At 43.7% G+C, this 25916-nt stretch overlaps 2 protein-coding genes and 2 long non-coding RNA genes across 4 annotated transcripts in view; 2 read left to right on the top strand and 2 right to left on the bottom strand.

The window, feature by feature from the left end:
* The window catches only part of LOC139609597 (NLR family CARD domain-containing protein 3-like), a 267945-nt gene that overhangs the window by 171130 nt on the left and 70899 nt on the right, over positions 1-25916 (bottom strand). The window lies entirely within an intron of this gene.
* On the bottom strand, positions 5704-8710 carry LOC139609931 (uncharacterized). The gene is made up of 3 exons (XR_011685414.1): positions 8649-8710; positions 8374-8540; positions 5704-5880 (listed from the first exon to the last, which is right to left on the bottom strand). It is a non-coding gene; the product is annotated as an uncharacterized lncRNA (long non-coding RNA).
* On the top strand, positions 13733-15458 carry LOC139609852 (uncharacterized). Its single transcript, XR_011685379.1, has 2 exons — positions 13733-13908; positions 14150-15458. It is a non-coding gene; the product is annotated as an uncharacterized lncRNA (long non-coding RNA).
* LOC139609939 (protein NLRC3-like) lies at positions 15683-25648 on the top strand. Its single transcript, XM_071465009.1, has 6 exons — positions 15683-15762; positions 17706-17828; positions 17926-18161; positions 18392-20234; positions 22196-22369; positions 24906-25648. The coding sequence occupies exons 1-6, from the start codon at positions 15683-15685 to the stop codon at positions 25126-25128; spliced, it is 2679 nt and encodes an 892-aa protein (XP_071321110.1). The 3' UTR covers positions 25129-25648.

Below are 25916 nucleotides of genomic sequence, written 5' to 3'. Positions count from 1 at the left end.
ATCTCAGCAACCACTGACCTGACTTCATGTAGCTGAGGTTTCCTAGCAACAGCTGTCATCCATCCATCATCTCTCCATCAGGTGAGTGAAGGGTGGGGGTCTGCAGCAGTGCTCAGTGATATGAGGGAGGATGAAGTCAGAGGAGCTTTAATGGTGGACAGGTGTTTATTGTCCTTCTTGTTGCCATCTCTTGTCGTCTATGTGTTGTGTTCTTCTTCGTTGGTGGATGCATTTTAACATGAAGCTCAGTCAGTTCTCTTGGAATGGAATGTGATGGGACATGAAATGACCTTGTTTGTCCACATGGTGGCAGCGATGCAGCATTTTTGTTGTTTGCAAAGAGCCATGAAACAACAGGAGGAGTGAGTCAAAGTCAGACTGATGATGAGGTTTATCTTCATCACACATCTGTCCCTGGAAGCTTCTTTCCACCAGTGGACAAACTAAATGAACTGGTCTGAGTGTTGTTGATCCCAGTCAACCAGTACACAACCAGTGTGGCTCATCAGCTGAGTTCACCGCTGACGACAAAGAGAGCTGCTGTCTGAAATTAAAGAGCGACACACACACGTCCAACCTCTTGGTAACACACTTCACCACATCATCCACAGGATCTCACAACCCCACTGTCACAGTGTGGACAACAAGTCAGCACAACTGACCAACACAGACAGCAGAGTGTGGCTCCGAAACACTGTTTGTTGAACTGTGATTAGAGTATTGATGTCAGTAGCTCAGATGGAAAGTAGTGGGGACAAATCCCGTAGTGTCGTTACCACACACACACACACACACACACACACACACACACACACAGTTCTGTGAAAGCAGAGGCCACAGCGTCTTAAATGAGCCTCGACCTGGTGCAGTCTACTTGCTGTAATCCCGTCTTAACAATAAGAACACAGAGTGTTTTTGCACCAGTTGTTCTTCTAAAAAAGATGTTCGTCATCATGATTTCACTAAATGCTCACTGGGTTTTGATTGCACCTCTCAGAAACCTCCTGCATCTTCCTCCAGGCTTCTACCTGATCTCTCCATCTGAGTTTGAACGCTTCTCCTTGTCCCCACCCGCTACCTGGTGGAGCCTCGCCGTCTGCTCGAGGTTCCTCTTCATTCAGGCACCTCCACCCAACGCAGGCCGCTGCATGACGGAGCTTCACCTGCTCATGGGTGCCCACTCTCTGAGTCTGTTCATTTGACTGTGGAAAGTCTTGATTCCTGACAGCGCTCAGGAGTTTCTGTCACCTCCGTTCTTGTAGAGACGCCAGACGAGACAGTGAGGACGCAGGTGACGTGTCTTTCAGAGGCTCAGCATCATCAAACATGCACGTGCCATCGGCTGAGGGAACACTACACGTCCAGATGCAGTGTTCTGTTTGATGAGCTGCTGCTGATGAGCTGTCTGCCTGTTGTTACACACACACCTTGTTTGTTTGTACAACCCCCCTGTGAACGCAGCCAGCTGTGTCCTGATGTGACTCAACAGTGGCTGCAGGTCTCATATGACGTGTAGAGTGTGTGACCACCGTGACGCTGTGTTTCCTTACAGGAGTCCTTCAGGAGATCCAGAGGTGACTGGAAGGTGAGCAGATGTGAGTATCAGCCGCTCACTGCTCCCTCTGAGGCTCTGTCCTTGATCATAGATGCTACAAACACTGCTCTCAGCTCCTTTTAAATATGAGGAGGGGCTGCACTGACACTTTCTGAACTGAATGTTCTGAAAATCTTTTTATAGATACCCCATCAGGCCACATGTTTAATAGCTGCATCATGCCTCAGCTGTGACCACCAGCAGATGTGGAGCCTGTGTGTCTTCAGAGATGGTCTTTGGGGTCAGATATAATTGGCCTGATTAGCCAATTATTATTCATTTTCTGTTAATTGTGATGGAAAGTAGTGACTGGAAAGAGTCTGACCTTGAATTTTGACCTGAACAATATTTATAAGTCAGAAAATTTTAGTTACAAGAACTCCTACATGTTATGTACGGGGCTCCTGTTTCCCCCCGAAAATCCATTTTGGTCAAACTTAAAACCTGAAGGTGAACATGGACACAGTCCATCTTAAAGCTGTAGCCATGGTGATGGAAGCTGTGTGTAATATGAACGGTGTTGCTCATGGGCAAAGCAAGTTTATTTAGACACAAGGCAATTCAAAGTGCTTCACAGAGGCACGGACATATATTAAAACAGAACGTTAAGAAGACATTGAAACAGCATTTAAAAAATAATTAGAATAAATAAAAACATTTTAATAAGTCATGTGACAATTACATAAAATCAGGTAAGAAACTTACACCATTTTAAATGAAGAGCTGCAGTGATAGAAGATGTTGAAAACACGGCACAAGATTAAACAGATGTGGCGTGTGTAATTTATTGGTGAGCTGCAGCAAACAGATGTTTGAAGCTCTGATGGAAATGAGCTGACAGCAGATCTCAGGTGTTCAGGAAGCTTGTTCCACAGGTGAGGAGCAGAGACACTCAAAGCTGCTTCACTCTGCTTGGTTCTGATTCTTGGAACAGTGAGTGAACCTGTTCCAGATCACCCGAGGGTCTGATGCTTCACATCGTATAAGTAGAGCTGAGATGTGTCTGAGCCCAGGACCGTTTAGTGCTTTATAGACAAGAAGGAGGATTTTAAAATGCATGTAGTGATGTTTCCATGGAGACTGATCACCAACTGTGCTGTTCCCCTCAGTTCTCCAGAGCTGTTCGCCTCTTTTAGCTCATGGCTGTGCTGGCACATGAACTCTGCTCTTATTAACTTGTATCCAGGTGAGAGGTCGCACATGTGTCTAACAGCTGTGTCGCTGACAGCTGTGGAGTCAACACACAGTGATGTGTCCTACTGTCTTTCTGTTGTGTCTCCTCACAGAGAACTGACTGATCCATGTGTATGAAGCGTTCTGCAGTCCTGTAGCCATGACCACGACTGTCCCCTGGCCCCTCCCCTCACTGACTGACCTCCCCCCTGACTCTAAGCTCACATCGGCCCCTCGTAGAGAGACGCCAAAGGGCTCTTAGCAGGAGTGCGCTCGGAGCAGCACAAAGACTGGCAGTGGACACGGAGGGTGGAGGAAGAGACACCACCTGTGCCTAAAGACCACACACTGTACACAGATCCTCACAGCATGGTCACAGCCATTTGTCCCAAAGCTACAGGAAGGACATTCCTGCCATGTGACCACTGCCATGAATCATCAACACCAGCATCAAAGCAGCGTCTCACGTCGGCCGTAGATGCCTCCTGTGGAAGCTGTTTGACTCACACGGTGACCAGGCCTACATCGCTCTGCCAGGCTTCATCACCGCCAGGCTTCTCATGTGGAAACGGTTTGTCCGCTCTGCTGCGCATCTCACTGGCCTTCATCCCCCCACGAGGACGTACAGCTGGAAGGACTGGGTGGGGTGGCTTCAATAATGAAGATGGAAATATTTTGTAACAGCATTTTATGTGATTTGTGCCTGTTTTTCTTGATTTGAACTTCAGATTTATGGTATGGAGCCCATTTCTGCCAGGGAAAGGAAAAAAAATCAGATGAAAAATTAGGCATGATAGATTTTTTTTTCTTTTAAACTCATGGTGACTCAAAATTATGGGATATTAGATTAAAAAATAAGATAATTAGTCTGAGATATTAAAACAAAATATGAAAACAAAAAAACAAACATTTTTCAAGTCAAACTAGTGAGATACTGAGTCATGATTGAGACAATAAGTTAAAATTGACTGACTTTTTAAAGTCAGCATCATGCCTAAGGAATTCTTCTTTTTTCAAATTCATAAGCTACTCATGATTGTTTTGTGAAAATATTATTTTCTATTATTTTCTCCTTTTTTAATGTTATTTTCTCATTTTCTTGTTTATCTCAATTTTGACGTAGAGTTTTTTCATAAGTCTTTATCTTTACTTGGTGATATTTTAATTTAAAAGTTATATTTCTGCTCCAGACACAAATGTTTGACTTGGTGTCTCATAATTTGGTGTTACATTATCATCAAGTCATCTCTAAGTTTGATCCAGCATCATAAATTGTTCTTTTACATCAACAGCTTATTACTTAGTACCACCATCATTTTGACTATTTAAATCTCATACTTCACCAAGTTTAACTCCTTATTATTATTATAATTTTGACTACAATGACTTTCACCTAGTATCTCATAATTGTTGATATCATTTTTAAGTTGAGTGATTTTTATTTGGATCAAAATTTTGACAAAGTGAGCATTTTTATTTTTGACATTCCTCCTTATGTAAACCATTTCTTTATGCCAGCAATGAATAATGTAATTCATGAATGTAATTGTAAGCTACTGTAGTGAAATGTTTTTAATATATACAGTATATATGTTTCCACTGTACCTGTGGGCCTGTTGTAACTGGGGTGGGCTGCTGTTTAGATCATACAAGGGAATATTTTGGTCCTGTGTCTCAGAATGCTGGGTATTTTAGCAACAGCCTAGAATATATTTTTGCAGTGACTTGATTAAGAATCCAATTGTTTTTTTTGTTTTTGTTCTTTTGATTTGTAACTTCACACTACAGTTCCTTGTGGATAGTTATTACATGTTTTCTCCCAAGAATGAATGTGTCTGTTTGTATTTTCTTATTACACTCACACGTCTTTACTCTGTAACTGATATTTTTCCACATCATTCATCTACAAAGAAAAGTGATCGAATGAGGACAACATTTAGACTTCCAGCCCATCATTTGGCTTGTCTGATTGTATTCCAAAACTCAGTGCTCTCTTTCACTTTCTGTTTTTTCTTTTTTTTCTTTCTCGAAAAGCTGAACTTTAATCTTTGTGTCTTTGTGAACCGCGGCAGCCAGGCCACCTCTGATGAAGCAGATAAAGGAGTGATCAGCTGTCATACATGCACAGCCAAGAGCTTTGATCATCCATTATGAAATGAGGTGCTTTGTCCACTAACTGCCTTGAGCCACGGTCGTGGCTTCACTGCAGCCTGAGCTCTCTAAGGAACCTGGCCGAGGCTGGGCCGGCTGACAGAAGCAGCTCTCTCTCAGGAAGACCCTGCAAGATGAGTCATCATCATCTGCAACCTGAAGACGTTGAATGAGCTATAAAACCATGGCTGGGTTCCCGGGCCTATATAGCTTTTCTGGAGTTTTCATTTTTATCTCAGGTTACAGCTTCATAACTTCAGAGTCCAGAAAGTTGTGTTGAAGTTATGTAGAAAATTGCCACCAGACACATTCAGTCTGTATTTGTGTATTTGTTGATGATGCATTGATAGCTGATAAGGGCCTGACCTTGAGGAAACTTTAGGAAAAAGACTGTAAGTAGAGACTGAGCAGTCAGGAAGTAGCAGCAGGAGCAGTGTCGTCTCTGAACTGGAAGAGAAAACAATGACAACAAGGTTAAAGTGCTGACTTGTGTTTCAGTGTGAGGTGTGATGTGTTGACATGCACATCAGACGAACGGTGTAGAAATTGTATTTCTTCATATACACAGATGTGATGATTAGAAGGGCCGAAAGTAACTGGACAAATAAACCTCTTATTCATAAATATAAAGTTCAATTAAATATTTAATTTCCAGTGCTGTAAACTGAGTAAACTTAGCAAACATATAGTTTTAAGGGACTGTCAGCATACCTGCTTCATGTTTCTACTTCTACTTGAAGTATGATATTGTACTTTAGTGCACCATATTTATTTAATACCTGTAGTTTCTTTGCAGCAAAGGGACAGTCTATGATAATAGGGGCCAGGTTAGGACTGTTTCTGCCAACAATGGAAGGGGCCCGTGGGAATCAGAGGGCCCCACCCAGGAGATGTTGGAGAGCCGAAGCATCAGCACACAGGTATTAACACTGCATTATGAAAGTCCTGTGAGCTCCCCCGGCCTAGAGGATGGAAGAAACAACAGACTGACCATATTTATTCACCACAAACAACCAAAGTATTGACAGCAGAGACATAACCTGTAGCCAGCTACCAATGTATGTACTGGCTCCTGGGAATTCTGGCTCTTTATTTTCCTTCATATCCCTCTGCTTTTAGTTCTTCAACATTCATGAACTGGAGCCTTAAAGCTTTTGATTATTTGCAAATCCTTGGTGTAAACTGAGATATTTTCAACTCAAGCACACCTGGACCAAACACACATCTGTTCACATTCACTCACATTCACATGCAACTGCACTGCTTTGTGTTCACATGAACCACTGACAATGATGAAGATGTGACCTTACCCACACTAACAGTCCTCACAGGAGGTTTAATGAGGTCAAACAAGTGGAAACGCCTGTGTGGATGGACAATGGGTGGGCAGGCTCTTTAAAGTACTAGTGGTCCAGATAGATACAGATACAGTGTAAAATGGTAGTTACTGTAGCTGTATTTCATCTTAGTCTCACCTCCAAACACCTTGGCTTCATCACTCACAGCTACTGTGCACACAAAACAATGAGCCATGAAAGACTTCCTGTTGGTTTATTCATCTCCTGGTCTGTGCAGATACAATTGAACCTAAAACATGCTGCAGCACACTGCACCATCGCTGCAAGTGGATTAGTCACCTGCTGTGGAAAGTTTATGGAACATTAGCAGCAGAGAGAAGCGTAGAAACAAAACACATGAAGGGCTCTCGATCAGGTTTTGAGAATCTAATGATATATACAGAGCTCGCCAGACTAGAAGATGGCTGTAGAGAGAAGGTGAGGGCTGAGGTGTATGAAGGTCTTGGTCCTGAGGAGCGTGGTGGAGGTGGACTTCTTATTTTGACTCGTGTCTCTGGATCTGCTCATGTTACTGCCTTTTTTTTAGGTGGTGATGCCAGGCAGCAAAAGAGCTGTAGAGGTGGATGAAGTGGAAGATCTGTCCCAACTGGAGTGAGTTCAGACACACACACACACACACACACACACACACACACACACACAGCACCTACAGTATGATTAACCTGTTTGCCTACTGTATGTTCTCAGAGAAGTGTGCGAGAGTTCTGTGCTTCTGAACCTGAAGAAGAGGTTCCACCGTGACTGTATCTATGTAAGTTTCATTACTGGCCTCACACATCTGAAATATTTTACATCAGGTAACTCAGGTCCTCTCCTCTTCTTCACCTCTCCAGCAGCTGGCATCTGTGTTAAAACTGAAAAAGATGACATATAGCTGGGTATATGCTAAAAAAAATCACACCATCCATGTAGGGTAAGGACAATTTAAAGGTGCTTCAGAAAAAAAATGAAAGCACAGATAACTGGCTAAAATTTACCAAAACAAATCTGGACCCAAATATCTACAGTCCTTCCCAAATGAGTTTTTTAGATTTGATAGTTTTTCTCTAAAAAGGTTTAGTGTACATATATTCATTGAATGGCTGTGTCATTTTCTTTCCCCCAGACTTACATCAGAAACATGCTTCTGTCCATTAACCCCTTCAAGCCTCTTAACATCTACACAGCTGAGCTGAGACAGAAATACCAGGGCAAAGAGCAGCAGAGAAACCCACCGTGAGCAAACACTTCACCACAGCATGAGCCTCATCAAGTGTTTCATTCACAAAACATCTCCCTGTGTGCTCTCATTCTATCGTCTCAGAATTTAACCAGAAGACCTGCTCTCTCCCATCGTCTGTACACATATATATTTTAAAGGATAAAGCTTAATAATATACCATATTTTTTTATTACCAACAAATCCTGCAAACAGACTGAAACCAATAATGATATATCTTATTCTTCTGTGCTGTAGTGATAGAAAAACTGCTGTTGTCCAGAAACTATAAAAAAAGCATCAGTGAGCCACACTGTTGTTGGACTGGGCGACATGTTCCTTCATCACCCTGAACACACACACATTTTTTTATTTTGACTTAATCTCACACACACACACTGTCCAGCTGCCAGAAATACTCACTCACCAAATGTGGATTCATCCGCTGCTGAAAATAGTGCCCAAAAATGATGATAGAAACTACAGTGACCATCTGTTTTCAGAAATTACTGAGCGTTTTTAAAGATTTATGTTCTCTGTACAAACCAGTGGTCTTGGAGATCAGGTCAGAAAGTATTGACAGATGGTCTGACAAATTGTTACCTTTGGCATTTGGTTTTTTTTCCCCATGATATTTGTTCGCAATTAGAAAAATATGCAACAAGACCATCCTCAGCATTTAATATACCAGCATCCTTAAGTGGAATTCAGTTGAATTGTTGCATTAAAATCTGTTCTGGTTAATTGTCACCAACATCAAAGTATTTATCACTTGATATCAAATAATACATTTCAACCAAAATCAATTTCATTATATTGGATATATATTGGATTGGATATATAAGTTGATAGTAACTTGCTGGTTAGTTATTTTAAGCCTGTGTGAAAAGCTTTCTCACCTTAAACTGCTCCTCAGATATGACCAGGAGCTGGTGTGATCCCTGCATGTCAGGTGAGCGAGCCAGGCCGTGGGCCCCCCCCAGGGACTCAGGGAGAGGAGCACAGGGACCGTCCAACACCACTATACCAAGGACAGGAGCCCGGTGCATCAGCTGGATCTCCTTAGCTGGATTCAAGCAGGCGGTGACAGAGAGCAGAGGACATTTCAACAACAGGACAGAGATGAGAAAACAGCCCATCCTAAAAAACACAAACTTCCTAAAGTGTTTCTTACCCGGCTGCGCTGTGACAGGCTCGTCTGCTCTGTGCTCTGCAGGAGGAAGGCGGAGCATGTATGCATACACAGCCCACGGGGGGGGGGTCATGTGAGCCTGTGAGGAAAGGAGGAGACACGTGTGAATTATAATGAAGTAAGTATTATAATGTATAATATAATGTATTCGGCTGCTGAAGGACTGTCGGAGGGATTTCTTCATGCTCTTCACCCTGGACAGAGGACCCTCCATGGCAAGCTGGTCACTGGGGTTCAGGGTGCACCTACAGGGCAGAGGGGAAGATTTGAAATACTAATTTAACTGTTATAGATGCAGAGTTAGAAATGGTTTTTGGGCTGTGGAGCTCAGTTAAACGGTGTTGTGAGTGGGTATGTCTTTGTGTAAAATGTCATGTCCTGTATCTGTTAGTTTTTTAGTTTGTTATTTACTTATTATCATTATCGTCTGTTATCCAGTGTCGACAAATCAAAATCAGTCCTCTCACCTGTCCAGCAGTGCCCGCCACAGTCAGGTAACCACTGTGTTTACAAAGATGGATCTTCTGAACGCCGAGCCTCGGGTCGTCACTGTGCGGGTCAAAACAGCCAACCTGCACAACACATGATGGAAAATGATTTAGCAGCAAATCAGCTTTGCACTGCCATGAAGTTGTGACGCTTTCAAAGACAGATGAAAAAGGGATTTTTAGTCACTAGAAGAAGTTGAGCTACAAACACACTGGATCCTGATTTTCCCATCATGCAAGTTGACTGCAGCTCTTTGACCTTTTGTGCCTGATAAGAGGTTCTTTTCTCACATGTGACAAATCTTGTGACATTTTACAGCCATTTTCAGAGGCTCAGCTGTGCTCAGCTTGTACATGGGATACAGACAGACTCCTGATGCGTCCCAGAAACACACGGTGCCATTCTCGTGCCTGCACACAAACAAACACACGCACACACAGACATACACAGATAAACACGCTGTCGTTGTTGCTAGGATTGAGAAATGATTCATACATTAGAAGATGGTGAAAATGGAACAGGTATTTACTTGGACAGCATGTGTGGCTGCTGATTTGCATCTGTGCAACTGCAGCTTTTTTTTTTCTTTCTTCAACATAAAAGACTGATTAAGTCCATTTTGAACCATGCTTCTGTAACATTTGTAATAATGATATTAACATGTTAATATGCTGGAAATATTTATTTTATTGGTGCAATGGTTTTGCTGTTCTGTATCACTGTTCTTTTGAAAAAAACAGATACATAATAGAAATTCAAGTAAAAACAAACAAACAGAAAATGATTTGGCTAAAATGATGTCTGTCAGTCTGTCATACAGATGTTGCTGCTGCACTGACCCTGTGAGCAGCAGGTCTCTCTGTGGAGGGTCTGGGGCCAGGTTCTGGCCTCCTGTGATTGGCCATGGCTGCGTGGAGAGAGGGGAAATGAAAGTTTAACAATAATACGACTTAATGGCGTCTGTCCGACCAGAAATGAAACAGTGCTTCCATGTTCAGAAGATTGCATCATAATGATTAACAGCTCTGCACACACACACACACACACATATATATATGTATATATGTATATATGTATATATGTGTGTGTATATATATATATATATATATATACATACAGTCACATACAGGTTGAGTTTTTTGTTTTTACATACAGATGTTTCTGACTCTTCTCAACACACTGAAAGTTTACAACCAGTCAAGTGACTGTTTGAGAAGAAAATCCATTTCTATTGAATCCATTTTATATTCACTGAGATGGGAGTGTAATCTTATTCAACTTGCATTACATGATGCAGGTGAGTAAGATTGGGGACTTGCTCACTAAATAATATGTCCACTGAGCCCGTCCCACTAATATTTCTTGGTAGTTTAGGTGCATAATGGATAAAAGCCACGTCCCCAGTTTTTTTTCTGAGGAACTTTTAGAGTATTTAGAAGTCCTGCTGTAGAGGATCTAACAGCTCGTGGAGGGACATAAAACAACAGAGAATCTGTGATGGAAGAGGCCAAACCATTGAGAGCTTTGTACACAAGTCAATAACTTTAAAATCAGGATAGTACAGGGACTGTAGTGTAGGAAGTACAGGAGTAATATGCTCTTCCTCCTTGTTTTCGTTAAGTCTAGCAGCAGAGTTCTGAATTAGCTGTAGTTTTCTCGACTGACTTTTTTGGAAGTCCAGTAGAAAGAGTATCACATTCGTCCAGTCTGCTTGGAATAAAAGCAGGAAGGAGCCTTTCAGCAACTTGTTGAGTTAAAAAGTGGCGCACTGTTTTAGGTGGAAGAAAGCTGTTTTTGCTAACTTGCTTATGTGAGGTTTGAAACTTAGATCAGATTATAAAATACAGTACAGATTCCCCTGACTACTGCTCTGCAGCATCCACCACATCCCAGTGAAGCCAACATGCAAACAGAAGCAAGACTCTTCTGTCAGTCATTCCAGAAGATCTAAGACGATTTCAGTCCCTGGTTTACACCAGGCTTAAAATAACTTACTTTCAATAATGCTAATTTCACATATCTAATGTAAAACACCATATAAGATCATAAAAGCAATCATAAATGATGAATAACAGTAAACACAGAGCTCTCTGGAGCGCTCTTCAACAGTCTGACATCTGCTCAGACCTTTTTGGAGTAGCGTGTGTTCTGCAGGTCTCCAGCAGCGATGACCCTGTCCCACAGTTTGAGGGGGGTGGTGGAGATGTGGTGGGAGCAGGTGATGGCCGAGCTGTGGAGGGTAACCAGGTACGGTGTCTGAATGACCGGCCAGCCCTCACTCTGCAGGTCAGTCACTACCAGCTCCTCCTCCACCAGGACCAGCAGTGCACTGGGGTCTCCTGCAGATCAACAGGACACAGTGAGAACAGTAGTTACACACTGATCTGGGAAAGGTTAGTCTCACTTGTTTAGACTTTTCTCCTGGGGTTGTAGATTATCTCCTGTAAAGCCACAGTTGATATTAATTATATGCACCAAAGGTGAGCACACACTAAATGTCTGTTGTGATGTTTTGCATTGAAAACATGGTTTCCTGGTTGATGCACAGATGACACATGTCCTCAGCCTGTTTACACACCCCACAGGACAATAGTGGCAGTTGAGTCAGTAGGTTTACGTGCACACAGTAAAGCAGGCTGCTGGGAGAAATCAGGTTACACCAGGAAATCATGTGCACATTGTGTTTACATGCATATCACGTGTACATGTCTTTTGTTAGTAGCTGACACCTGACTGATACTTTTTCATGGCTTCCTTTGAGGAAAAATCAAACCGTTTTTGAAGAGATTTAGTAACATAACTCCATAAAGGTTCAAACTGGTGGAGTGGCCCTTTAGTAAAAACTCCTTTCTCCATTTAACAAAGAAGACAACTTAAATGTTGCCTAAATACAAGAAACAATACATGAACTAAATTATCTGACTGCTCAAAGTAAAGCAGAGTGTAAATCTCCAACACCAGCTTTCAGTAGCAGACAGGTTCTGATACTATGGACAGAATTCAGTCTGTACTTAGAGAGTACAGAGGTTTGATACCCAGTGCTGTGCAGATGTTGTAAAAATCAGCATTTACATGTAGCAGGAGAATAATCAGATTTCTGAATGAATCAGGCTCCACATGGCAGCAACATCTGATCTGTAACCTGGATAATCACATCTCTCTATTCTGTCTGCACTGTGATCCTGTAGATACTGGATATATTAACACTGCTTCAGTACCTTCAGTTAGCAGAAGACTCAGAGCTTTGTGACCTTTCAACTTGTTGAGTGTTTTTTTTCCTCTCAAGAATGTGGTCACACTGTGACACCTGGATGTGATCTGATCACAACAAGCCAGGCAACATCTGGACCTCGGTTTTATCTCATTCCAGTTGCAAAGCATCCCATTTTCATTTACACCTGCTTTAACATGAGATTCTTATCCAGATAACATCCAGATGGGGAGTGTCCCCTCTCCAGGAGGAACCAGGCTTCTGCCACCCTGATGATACAAACCGGTTTTCTTCTTGAAACAATATTGACACAGTGAACAGGAACCAGGTTACAGTTCTATAACTGTAAGATGAATGTGTTGTATGTCACTTGTTGCCTGCCTTTGTGCTGCGGTCTGAAGAAGTCGATGATCCAGAGTCACTTGTGTTTAACTGTGATACAGTGTCTGACGCCATAACTGGCCCTTGGCATGCTGCCACTGGTAGGAATGGAGGTCCACACACACACACACACACACACACACACACACACACACACACACACACACACACACACACACACACAGAGTCATGGGACTTCTTGTACCTGCAGAGGGGAGGAGCAGCTGAAAGTGAAAGTGTTCAGTGAGCTCAGACTCCATTAGAAGTGGACGGAGCAGAAGGAGGGAAACTGAAGGCTGAGGCAGGTGAGTGTTAACACAACATTATTATTATTTTACTGTCAAAGTCTCTGAGTCAGTTTGTCCCTGTGGACAAAAAAATCCATTTCTATTGAATCCATTTTATATTCACTGAGATGGAAGTGTAATCTTATTCAACTTCCCAGTTTTTTTTCTGAGGAACTTTTAGAGTATTTAGAAGTCCTGCTGTAGAGGATCTAACAGCTCGTGGAGGGACATAAAACAACAGAGAATCTGTGATGGAAGAGGCCAAACCATTGAGAGCTTTGTACACAAGTCAATAACTTTGAAATCAGGATAGTACAGGGACTGTAGTGTAGGAAGTACAGGAGTAATATGCTCTTCCTCCTTGTTTTCGTTAAGTCTAGCAGCAGAGCTCTGAATTAGCTGTAGTTTTCTCGATTGACTTTTTTGGAAGTCCAGTAGAAAGAGTATCACATTCGTCCAGTCTGCTTGGAATAAAAGCAGGAACGAGCTTTTCAGCAACTTCAGTTTGTCCCTGTGGACTGTGGAGGGAAGAAGAGTCACAGTGAACTTCTGTCCACACAGAGACACTGAGAGGAAAACCTGTGTGTGTGTGTGCGTGCATGCGTGCGTGTGTGCGTGCGTGTGTGCGTGCGTGTGTGTGTGTGTGTGTGTGTCTTGAGCAGCTTGTTTGTCCTGACTCTTGTGTGTGTGAGCTCACAGTCAGTGTTACTGGTTTCCCTCTCAGACTGACTGAAGTCCTGAAGATGAGTGATCGTGTGGAGGAAGAGGAGGACAGAGCAGAGTCTCCAGGATCCAGCTGTCTGTCTGTGAAGAGTCACCGGTCCAAAGGTGAACCTCCAGACTTCAGTCCTGAACCTGGACCCTCAGACTCACAGTAAGAGACCTGCTACAAACCTGTGAACCTCCAAACTGTCTCTGTAACAGTGTTTAGTGTGTTGAGCTCCTGCAGTGATGTCACTTCCTGTAACAGCTGCCGTAGTGTCACAGAAAATAACTTCCCCTGGTTCCTCTGACATATCAGTGTATTAACAGTGACTGCTGAGGAGCTGGTTTCTTGTGAAATGATCCCAACAAAGAAGAGTTTGACTTTTTTCTTGTGCATATTGTTGCTGCAGCTGATGAACATGACAGAGATGTAAAGATGTCAGTAATTAAAGGGCCGTGGTGGAGCAGAGAAGCAGCCACAGAAGAAGAGAGCAGTGTGTTGGTGAACCTGGATGAGCTGGGATCTAACAGAGTTGACCACACTTTGCAGGATCATTTTACAGCCTGAATGATGAGCTTCACATGTCAGAGCTTCACTCTCCACAGTTAGTTTGATCCAAACTACAGTGAGCAGCTGTTGGAGGAAATGACTGAGCCTCTTTAACATCAAACTAGATATTTGTCAGCTGTTTATACAGATTTCAGGCTCTATGTAATATGGGCCGCTGATTGTAAAGTGGTTCATACTGAAATAACAACATTTCACCACATTCAGTCAACTTATGTTTTTTTAAACCAGATCAATATTTGTGAACTTTGTCATATTCACATAAAAATAATGTAATGTTGATATTAAATCTAAATTTTAATGTCAAATCTAAACATTGGTGAAACTTAATATTTAGCTAATATGCTAATTCACACTGCTGGTCAGAGGAAGTACCAAAATAAAAGCTCAATCCAGCATTATCCACAGTCAAGAGGAGTGGGTGGAGAAGGGCAGACGTAATGTACCAGTCATATAAATGGGGCTTTTAAGTTTCAGTTAACAAGATAATGTTCTGTACAAGGAAAATAATTGATAGTGAAGTGAGACTAAAATGACATCCTCAGGATTTGGAGAGAGTGAAGAGTTTTTAGGGAAATGGTTTGATGAGAAAATGACATGGACTGTACTTATTCAGAAATTAGTGGACGAATGTTAGTAAGTAGTAAATGTAATGAGGCGTTTAGTTGGAGGTGAATGGGGGCAGACAGACCTGCTTTGGGGACCATATACAATGGATTAATTAGATCAGTTTTAGATCATGGTTGTGTGGTTTATGGATCAGCAGCAAACACTTCTCTCAAAAAATGAGATCATGTACAATATCAAGCTTGGAGATGATGCACAGGTGCATTTAAAGCAACCCCAACTACAGCATTACAGGTGGAAATGGGAGACGTGCCTTTAGAAATAAGAAGACGACAGATATCACTGAATTACTGGATCAGTTTACAGGGTCATAGTCCAGGTCATCCAACACCAGAGACATTAAACCTGGCTGGGAAAAGGAAAAGAGGGAAACAAAAAGCTTTGGGTGGATAATGAATCAGAAAGCTTCAGAACTGAAATGAGATCAATGAAACGTCAGTCCAACAGTACCATTGTCAGCAATACCACCTTGGATACTTCCAGACACCACAGTAGATTTCACATTGTTAGGAAAGAAGGACAAAGATGAGTTCATTTATAATCCATGTACCATACAAACTGACACTGACAGTTAACATAGTTACATCCAGATATACACAGATGCATCAAAGAACTCAGCTATTAAAGCTGGAGGAGCATTTTTTATTCCAGAATTTCAAATGAAATGTGAGAACCCACTTGCAGGACTGGATGAGACCAGCATGTCTCAGCAGCCTGCAGGACACCTTCTGAGACGACCGGCTGGTCAATGTGCACCATCATCCTGGGGAGGAAGAACCATCTCTGCAACCCCTCTGGACCTTTAGCTCTGGCTCTGTTGTCTGGAGGGTTTTGAAATATGTTATTCCACCACTGAAAGTCACCCAATAGCACCAACAAACTGAGCGATGGAGGCAGCGGTAAATCAACAGCTCCTATGTTCTGTGAGGTATTCAATTCAATTCAATTCAATTCAATTTTATTTGTATAGCGCCAAATCATAATATACATTATCTCAAGGCACTTTACAGGGTAAGGTCAAGACCTTACTTTGTTACAGAGAAAAACCCAACAGTTCCCACAAAGAGCAAGCACTTGGCGACAGGGGGGAGGAAAAACTCCCTTTGAACAGGAAGAAACCTCCAACAGAACCGGGCTCAGGGTGGGTGGCCGTCTGCCTCGACCGGTTGGGTTTAGGAGAAGATAGAAAGAGGGGGAGGGGGAGGAGAGGGGAGAGAAGAGAGAGAGAGAGAGAGACCAGGAACAGCTGTGTAGGTAATGGCGTTATTAATAATAATGACAGGTAACAGTGGTTAATAGTAAAGATGAGTAGTGGTGGATCTGGATCCTGCTGCTCCCGAGGCAGAGAGACCTGCAGAATGAGGACAGAGAGAGGGAGAGAGAGGAGATTTACTGTTTTTGTCAGTGGAGTCCGGTATGTGGCTTTGGATAGAGCAATGGCTGTTTCAGGTTCAACAAAAAAGATCTTTCCTTTAACAAAAAGGTCTGTCTCAGTAGGAACACTGTCCATAATATTGTCAGACACATATATTAATAATCTGAACCTGTTAGTGGCAAATCAGGCACTTTCAGTGGACGTACGAATGTGGACAACTGCCTTATTTTCTTACATTGCAGCCTTTTATCTCTTATAGCGTTCTTGTAAAATATTGCATATTATCCCTCCGACGGGCCTGTTTGGTGGAATCCTGCTGTAGCTGTAGACGTCTGCTCGCACACTTTCACTCTGCTCACCAGCAGTTTCCTCTGCAGAGAAGAGCTCTGTCTTACTACCTGCTAAATCCACCGTTATCTGAGCAATTCACCAAGGTGCAGGTGCACCTGGCTTTTAAAGGGGATGGTAGAGAGCTCTCTGATTGGTTTATTAGATGTTATGTCCAAAACACATACATGATGACTGAAGAGACTAATTACAACTTGTTTGAAGCATGCGCCTGGTGCTGTGACTGTTTGTCCATTGTTAAACTAACAAAAGTGGATGAGGACACGTCCTAAATGCTCTGTCTCCATGAGCCTAGATGGTTAAAATAGGCCCAAAGTCTTCAGAAGGAACCAATGGGCTCAGAGCTGAGAGCCACAGACAGAGGAGGGAAGTCACAAAGTGTTGAGAGACGAACTCACACACTGTTGGTTTGGCTCTTTTCATGGGGTTTGTTGTCAAGAACAAACATGTAGAATAACAGCAGAATGATCCTTTAATTACACACAAGACTGTCTTTACCATCACTGCTGTCTGTGCAGATGTAACTCTGACAAACTGTGTGTTTGTCAGTGAAGTTGTGTGATGGTCAGATGAAGCCTGCAGCAGGATGTGGTGTTTGCTGTTGTCACAGTCATGTAGAAACACACAGGCCTCCTTGTGTGAAATGAAGCTGAACTCCAGAGAAAGAACCAATATGGAGAAGAAGAGCAGACACATCAGCAGCCATTAGTTTTAGTCAGGATGTTGTTTTGTCTTCATTTGTGGCAGTGGCAGTGTCGGGGTCACAGACATCTGATCCTCTCATCTTACCTTTGTATCACTCTGCTTCTTTAGAGCTGATGTGAGACAGGTCATCAACAGCTGGAGACTGGACACATTTAATGACTGACTGACACAACAGTGTTGTTTCTGGATGCTGCTGTGTTGCTTCCATCCTTCAGTACAGTGTGCGGTGCTGGATGGTGACGTCACTGCAGGACGTCAGCTGAGAGTTCCCACAATGACTCTGTCATCAGAGAATTGATCAGTGATCCATGTGATATGAATAAAAACATGTTTGTGTTTGCAGAGGTCAGAACCACAGACTGAGAGCAGAGTCTCCAGGATCCAGCTGTCTGTCTATGAAGAGTGACCGGTCCAAAGAGTTTAATCCTCCAGACCTCAGTCCTGAACCTGGACCCTCAGACTCACAGTAAGAGACAGTTTCTACTGTAAACTGAGCTGAAGATGATTCAGTTATTAGACATATTTGACTATGACATGTTAGAGATGAAGACATGTCTTCACAGAGGGAGGAAGAGGAGTGGTGTCTCTGTGGAGGAGCAGCTGTCCTGCTGTGCTCTGTGTCAGGACGTCCTGAAGGATCCAGTCTCTACCAGCTGTGGACACTGGTTCTGCAGACAGTGCTTCACCTCATACTGGGACCAGTGTGGGTCTTCAGGAGACCCCTCCTGTCCCCAGTGTGGAAAAAGACCCAGAACCAGACCTGGACTGCAGACAGCCAGTCAGAGCAGCACTGTACAAAGTGAGACTGAACATGTGTCTGCTGATGTCTTCATTTCTGAAACCAGGACCTGTTGTTTTCTCCAGTGTCAGTTGTTCTATCACACAGCACTGACATTTCAGATGATTCTAAAAAGCACAACATTAAAAAGCTTTTCTTTGCTGCTCTTTAGATTTTCTGTAGCTGATGAAAATAATCAGCAGATTCTCAGATTCTCTGTCTTCAGTCTGACATTGTCTCTTCTCTTTCAGCAGATGGTGGTCTGCAGGAGGTTTTAGATCAACATAAGATCAGTCTGAGGAGCAGATGTGAACATGTGACTGAAGGAAGTGATGGAACAGGAAGTGGAACCCTCCTCAACAGGATCTACACTGAGCTCTACATCACAGAGGGACAGAGTGAAGAGGTGAATACCCAACATGAGGTGAGGCAGCTGGAGACAGCTTCCAAGAAGAAGACCCTCCATGACGCTCCAATCAAGTGCCACGACATCTTTAAAGCCTTACCTGACCAACAGAGACCCATCAGAGTGGTTCTGACCAACGGGGTCGCTGGCAGTGGAAAAACCTTCTCAGTGCAGAAGTTCAGTCTGGACTGGGCAGAGGGCTTGGAGAACCAAGATGTCAGTCTGCTGGTTCTGCTTTCGTTCAGGGAGCTGAACCTGATCAGAGAGCAGCAGTACAGTCTTCTCAGGCTGCTCCATGTTTTCCATCCAACATTACAGAAGGTCTCAGCAGAGCAGCTGGCTGTCTGTAAAGTTCTGTTCATCTTGGACGGCCTGGATGAAAGCAGACTTTCACTGGATTTCACCAACAGGGAGGTTGTGTCTGATGTCACACAGACGTCATCAGTCAACCTGCTGCTGACAAACCTCATCCAGGGGAACCTGCTTCCCTCGGCTCTGGTCTGGATCACTTCCAGACCTGCAGCAGCCAATCAGATCCCTCCTAAGTGTGTTGACAGGGTAACAGAGGCACGAGGCTTCACTGATGCCCAGAAGGAGGAGTACTTCAGGAGGAGATCCAGTGATGAAGAGCTGTCCAGCAGAACCATCTCACACATCAAGAAGTCCAGGAGCCTCCACATCATGTGTCAAGTCCCAGTCTTCTGCTGGATCACTGCTACAGTTCTGGAGCACATGTTGACTACAGAGCAGAGAGGGGAGCTGCCCCAGACCTTGACTGACCTGTTCTCACACTTCCTGCTGGTTCAGACAATGAGGAAGAAGCTCAAGTATGATGAGGGACATGAGACGAGTTCACAGCAGCTGATGGAGGCTGACAGGGAAGTTCTTCTGAAGCTGGGGAGGCTGGCGTTTGAACATCTGGAGAAAGGAAACATCATGTTCTACCAAGAAGACCTGGAGCAGTGTGGTCTGGATGTCACAGAGGCCTCGGTGTACTCAGGACTCTGTACTGAGATCTTCAAAAGAGAGAGTGTGATCTTCCAGAAAACAGTCTACTGCTTTGTTCATCTGAGCATTCAGGAGTTTCTGGCTGCAGTCTACATGTTCCACTGTTACACCAACAGGAACACAGAGGTCCTGGAGAACTTCCTAGGAAAAACCTGGAATTACAGGTACGGTGATGACGATGACTCGTTTTCCTACGATGATGATGACAGTGACTTATTCCTGGATGACTTCCTGAGGGCAGCCATGGAGAAATCCCTCAGAAGTAAAAATGGTCACCTGGACCTGTTTGTTCGCTTCCTTCATGCTCTCCCTCTGGAGTCCAACCAGAGACTCTTAGGAGGTCTGCTGGGTCAGACAGAGAACAGTCCAGGAGCCATCCAGAGAGCCATCAGCAACCTGAAGGAGATGAACAGTGATGAAATCTCTCCTGACAGAAGCATCAACATCTTCCACTGTCTGATGGAGATGAAGGACCACTCAGTTCATCAGGAGATCCAAGAGTTCCTGAAGTCAGAGACCAGATCAGAGAAGAGACTCTCTGAGATCCACTGCTCAGCTCTGGCCTACATGCTGCAGATGTCAGAGGAGGTTCTGGATGAGTTGGACCTGGACAAGTACAACACATCAGTGGAGGGACGATGGAGACTGATCCCAGCTGTGAGGAACTGCAGGAAGGCTCGGTGAGTCCAGACATGATCAATATAATTATCAATCAGTAGATTAGATCGGTAGTTGAGTCAAATTCAGATAAACACAGTTTTCATTTATTCTCATTATTCTTAGTTTTACTTTGAAACAATCAAAGGTCAGTTGTGTTTTTTTCTGGAGGTGTTGTAAATGCTGTGAGCACCAAAATGTAGATGTTTCAGTTGATTGTGATTGTTGCTGTTAAGTTCATAAAAACATTTGTTTTGTTTATTTGTAATAATTGTTGGATGCTTCATTGATTTGTTAATGTTCTGTGTTGTTTTGAATCTTTTTGGTTTAATTCAAACCTGATCAAACTAATTAAAGCAGCTCCACTGATCTTACACCTCAGAGTGTGTTTCCAGGTGTTTCCAGGTGTTGGGGAGGACACCTGCATATGAGAAAACAGTAGTATTAAACCTTTAGTGTCTCCAGCTGTGCAGTCTGATAAATGTCCTCGGGTGATGTCATCTGAGTCAATGTGGGTGGAGTCTGAGTAAGACACCAGACCTCTGTAGCCCCCCCCTCATCTCTGCTGCATAACATACCTTAATCTAACAGCTGAGGGTTGGTGGTTGAGCTGCATTGTGGGTAATGTTGGCAGCAGGTTTTTCTGAGGATAAAGAATGTGTGAATGAAAAAAGAAGATGTCTCTGGTTCATCTTTGTTGGAACTGTCCATTGTGACAGTGTTACAGGAGAGCAGTGATGAATCTGTGGAGGTCTGTATTCAGGACTCATGAGGTTTCTATGACAACAGTCACCAGTGTTTGACAGTGAACAGTGAATGCAGTGAAGCTCTAATGAGCAGTTTCTAGCAGGTGTTTAGTAAAGTTTGTATAAGACCTGAATCATTGTCCAGAGATGACTGAAGTCATGACGAGCATGGAGGATGTTATGGGACGCCAAGAGTGGAGATGTAAACCCCTGAGTGTATTGACCTGATCAAGGCTGAGCTTTATTGATTATTGAACTTTTCATGTTGAAGAGTGAACTTGTGTTTTTTCAAGTGTCATGGTGGAGCTTTAAAGTCTTTCCATAGATTGTGTTGAATGAGACAGAAAGTCCCAGGTGTTTTCTCTCTTGTTGCTGTAGAGGAGAGTCGTATCAGGAAATGTTCAGCTTCAGCCAAGAACACAGGTGTGAATCTATCAGAGCAGAATGGGAGGATTCAGTCTTCTTCTACACACCAGAGCTCAGTGTCATGTTTCTGTGAGGACCTTCTGTGAAAACCAGGCAGCAAACAGAGATTAGATTGAACTGTTGACTGAGATGGATATGAAAACAAAAAGTAAATACAAACAGAACAGCAGCAGGTGAACCTACAAAAAGACAACACAAGTTACATAGTTTCCTCATTCACCATGCTGCAACTGTGGATTTCGTAGCTCATCCTACTCACCACCTCTAGCAGGAATTCTACTCACAGGACTTAGGAATGGCAGGCTCCTGAAGCACACTGTTCAAACTGCTAAAACAAAAACCATAAAGTAAATGCACTGATAAAAACTGATAATCATATATGACTAAGGTCACATACCTGTTGGCAAACAGCAATCACACCACTGACCAGGGAGGGAATGAGGCAAAGGCTGAGCATGGCTCCCAGCTGCCTTTTATTTGGCCCTGATTAGGGAATTGGCTGAGGGTAGGAGTCAAGCCTGGAACTGCATTCAAGGGTGCAAAGTGCAGCACTCCACTACACTAACATAATTTTCCCTCCTTCATCTACACAACAAAGATTCCCATGAAACTCTGCAGGTCTGAGAGAGAGTGATGAGAATTATTGTTTCATGTCAAACACAATCAGATCAGATGAGCTGAGCCACAGATGTGAAGAGCAGATGTTCATCACATCATCATCTTTTCTCATCAGATGCATTTTAACTTCAGTATCTTTTATTACAAACTGTCTGATTTCATTCTAACACATTTTATATTTTCTCTCATCACAGACTTGGTTATTGTGGACTCTCAGAGACTCACTGTGAAGTCGTGTCCTCAGCTCTGAAGTCCAACCCCTCCCATCTGAGACACCTGGACCTGAGCCACAACTACCTGGAGGATTCAGCAGTGAAGCAGCTGTGTGCTGGACTGGAGAGTCCAAACTGTAGACTGGAGACTCTGGGGTCAGTTCACTGACTGGAACTGTTGTAGTTTTATATTCAGTTCAAATCTGTGAAGTTCCAGTTTTTCATTGGTTGGTTCATTTTCAGGATTTCTGTGTGAGGATTTAAAAAATCAGCCAGTGAAGAGAAAGAGGGAAGATGAGACCAGGAGCAGAGTGGTGATGGGGAGGGTCAGGAGAATCCCCGGGGGCCATTTGGGGGCCGGGGCCGGACTGATTATTGTGTAGACTAATAATATTGTGTTATATAAAAGTGGTCTACCTCGCTGCACCATCCTGCAGCCTGAACTGAGCCTCGCAGCCTCTTGTCTCTCCCAGCACGTCAGACGCTACCAAGTCTATATTTGCAGTAGGGGGGTAAATGAGCGGCCCCTCCTCAGGTGGTCCAACCCCCATGTTCCTTGAACTGTGATTGGTCAGCTGCTGACCAATAAGAGCTGTGAAGTGGGGCTGGTACAGAGTCATCAGAGACGTGTTGGTGTTATCAGGGAACGTGTGTGTTCACTGTTCACATTGGTTTGAAGCAGCAGCAGAAAGAGAAGGAGAAAGGTGGAGCAGAGAAGAATGAAGAAGAACAAATACTGGAGGAGGAAGCAGAGAAATGTTCCACAATCACAGAGAGATTCAATTGTCTTTGTGTGTTATTAACAGCTGGGACTGGTGATCTCCAGGTAAAATGAAGGGTCCCACTCGGCCCCTGGATGAGAGCAGTCACAGTGTTTGTGATTCAGAGCAGCAGAGAATTGACAGAGTTTGATGTTAAAATCAGAAAGTTGATGAGAATCAAACTGCAACAGTCTCACAGATCTTCTGCTGCTGCTGCTGATCTGAACACCAGCAAAGCTGCAGCTCTCTGCAACCAACAAATATTGCAGCTGTTGTTGTGTGTTGATGTCAGCACTGCAGCATCATGGGAAGCCACAGACCTTCAGACTGCAACACAAACCAGATCAAAGCAGGGCCAGTGGCTGAGGCGGGAAAGTGGAGACAAGAGGAAACTCAGCTGGGACATGGAGGCAGGAAGGATTAGATTGATGCTGGGAGCAATTTATGAGCAGCTCCCACCTCCCCAACATCATAGTGAATAAACAGGTGAGGAGCCAACATGTCCTCTATGTTCAGGTGGAGCTTCATGTGGCTCCTTCTATCAGGGGCTAAAACAAGCCTGTCTCCAGGCCCACACACCTGGAGACATCAGCAGGTGCTGAGGTGTCTCCCAGCAGCCACTGAGAGTCAGAGCTCAGAGGTGAACTCACTGGAGGCAGAAGGAGACAAGATGGATTTGATTTGTTGGTGAGGGTGAAGGACTCAGGTGGTAGACTGAGGCCGAGCACTCGTCCTCCTCAAGTTCTCAACAGTAACACAAGTTCTTCTTTAAAGATGTGGACACAGAGAAATATTTTCCCTCCTCCTGTAAATGTGACATTGTGCAGTGGTTTGGTGACTTTGGAACATTGAAGCTGCTCCACCATGTTTGTTCTGAACAGTGTGACTGAGTTCTCACTGTTTGTTCACGTCCTCAGTGTTTTGTTTCTGTGCTGATGTCTGTAGTGTCAGAGAGGGAACAGACTGAACAGACGTGAATCCTCTGATTCTCCTCTGATCACAGACTGAACTGAGGTCAGCAGCAGCTGATCAACCTGTGTTCACATCAACAGCTGTATGAATGTTGCGCTGATATTACCGGCACCAGAGCTAGGGGTCTCTGGTCCGGCAGCATGAGCTCCTCAGGCGGCGGCACTGAGCGGCTGTGGATCCAAACACATGACACGAGAGCTGTTAGCTCATGCTACTGCTGCTCAGCAGGTTTTTTCTCTGCACATGCGCCAAATGCTTACATTTTATATACACAACATGGCAAATGCCATACCAATTACTCCCAGAATAGTATTAATAAACAATAACTAGTATCCAGCAACATTGATGGTCGGAACTACTCACACACACGTACACACTCACTCTTGTTTAACCGACCTTTTGTGGGCGGGAACGCCTGATAATAAACCATGACGATAAAGTACATATTTCAAGGTTCTACCATGCTTAGCTTCACTTCATGGCTTCGCTATATGTTGTTACATAGTTTAACTAAACAATACTGTACAAATGATACATTTTACATACCTGTGGATCCAAACACACGACACGAGAGCTGTTAGCTCATGCTACTGCTGCTCAGCAGGTTTATTCTCTGCACATGCGCAGAGCAAAGCAGAGCAGAGACTATTTGCTTGGACCCACTGGTGTTAGAGTACCCTCTACTGGTGTAAAGTGGTAATGCTTTCTGCAAAGGTTCAAATAAAGGTTCAAATATTAAAATGAAAAAGAGGGAGTGTCTGTTAATATAATAAACTATAAGTGGATATTTCAGACCCACTACACTGACATTTGGATGATGTGTGTAGAAGGCTGACATGATGAAGATCCACAATAACAGAAGGACAAAGTCACTCTACTCATTTTAGACAAAGATCATTGATCAGGGCAAGTCTGATTGATTATCAATCACTGATCTACTTCTTTGATTCTTTATTCAGATTGTGGCGCTGCAGGTTGTCAGAGATCAGCTGTTCTTCTCTGGGCTCAGCTCTGAAGTCCAACCCCTCCCATCTGAGAAAACTGGACCTGAGCTGGAACCAGAACCTGCAGGATCCAGGAGTGAAGGGTCTGTGTGGTTTTCTGCAGAGTCCAGACTGTAGACTGGAGACTCTGAGGTCAGACTCCATGTTTTCTTTCTGTGCTGAGATGAATGTGATGTGAAAGTTGTGTTGACACTGAGCTGCAGACATGAGGCTGATATTATACTGATCCACACTGAGGATCTTCATGGTAAAGTCTGTTTTCTTCTTCTCTGCTTTTAGTCCAGTGACTGTTTCTCTTCAATGACTTTTTAAAACACCAACAGAAACACATTGAATCTGTCAGACAATAACTGATCTATAATCAATAGCTGATGGTCCCAACACTTTTATAAGGCTCTGTGATTGTCTTTCAAAACTGCCGCTTGGGACAATGGGACAAGCCTGACACTAACCTCCACATCAGAGCCACATCAGAACCCCTCTCCTCCTCCCCTACCAAAGGAACGTCTCTCTCTATCCTGGAGAGAGATGTCAACAGACTTTTTAAGAAGCAGAACCCCCGCAAAGCAGCCGGTCCTGACTCTGTCTCTCCATCATCCCTGAAGCACTGTGCTGATCAGCTGTCTCCAGTGTTCACGGACATCTTCAACACTTCACTGGAGACCTGCCACGTGCCAGCCTGCTTCAAATCCTCCACCATCATCCCTGTCCCCAAAAAACCAAGGCCCACCGGTCTAAATGACCCATTGCCCTGACCTCTGTGGTCATGAAATCATTTGAGCGCCTTGTCCTGTCCCACCTCAAATCCATCACTGACCCACTCCTGGACCCCCTGCAGTTCACCTACAGAGCCAACAAGTCTGTAGATGACACCGTCAGCATGGCTCTCCACTTCATCCTCCAGCACCTGGACTCCTCAGGGACCTATGCCAGGATCCTGTTTGTGGACTTCAGCTCTGCCTTCAA

This window comes from Trachinotus anak, unplaced genomic scaffold, assembly GCF_046630095.1.
Source record: "Trachinotus anak isolate AG129_WGS33_773 ecotype Australia unplaced genomic scaffold, CSIRO_AGI_Tana_v1 ptg000026l, whole genome shotgun sequence".
Lineage (NCBI taxonomy): Eukaryota > Metazoa > Chordata > Actinopteri > Carangiformes > Carangidae > Trachinotus > Trachinotus anak.
Note: the sequence above shows the minus strand (reverse complement) of the source record. Positions and strands in the feature narration are given on the sequence as shown.

Bases quoted from the DNA above. Each gene is read 5' to 3' on its own strand.
- LOC139609939 (XM_071465009.1), top strand. From the start codon at position 15,683: ATGTGCACCATCATCCTGGGGAGGAAGAACCATCTCTGCAACCCCTCT. The intron at 15,763-17,705 runs GTTTTGAAATAT...TTGTGTTTGCAG, and splicing joins CTGGCTCTGTTGTCTGGAGG to AGGTCAGAACCACAGACTGA. The intron at 17,829-17,925 runs GTAAGAGACAGT...ATGTCTTCACAG, and splicing joins CCTGGACCCTCAGACTCACA to AGGGAGGAAGAGGAGTGGTG.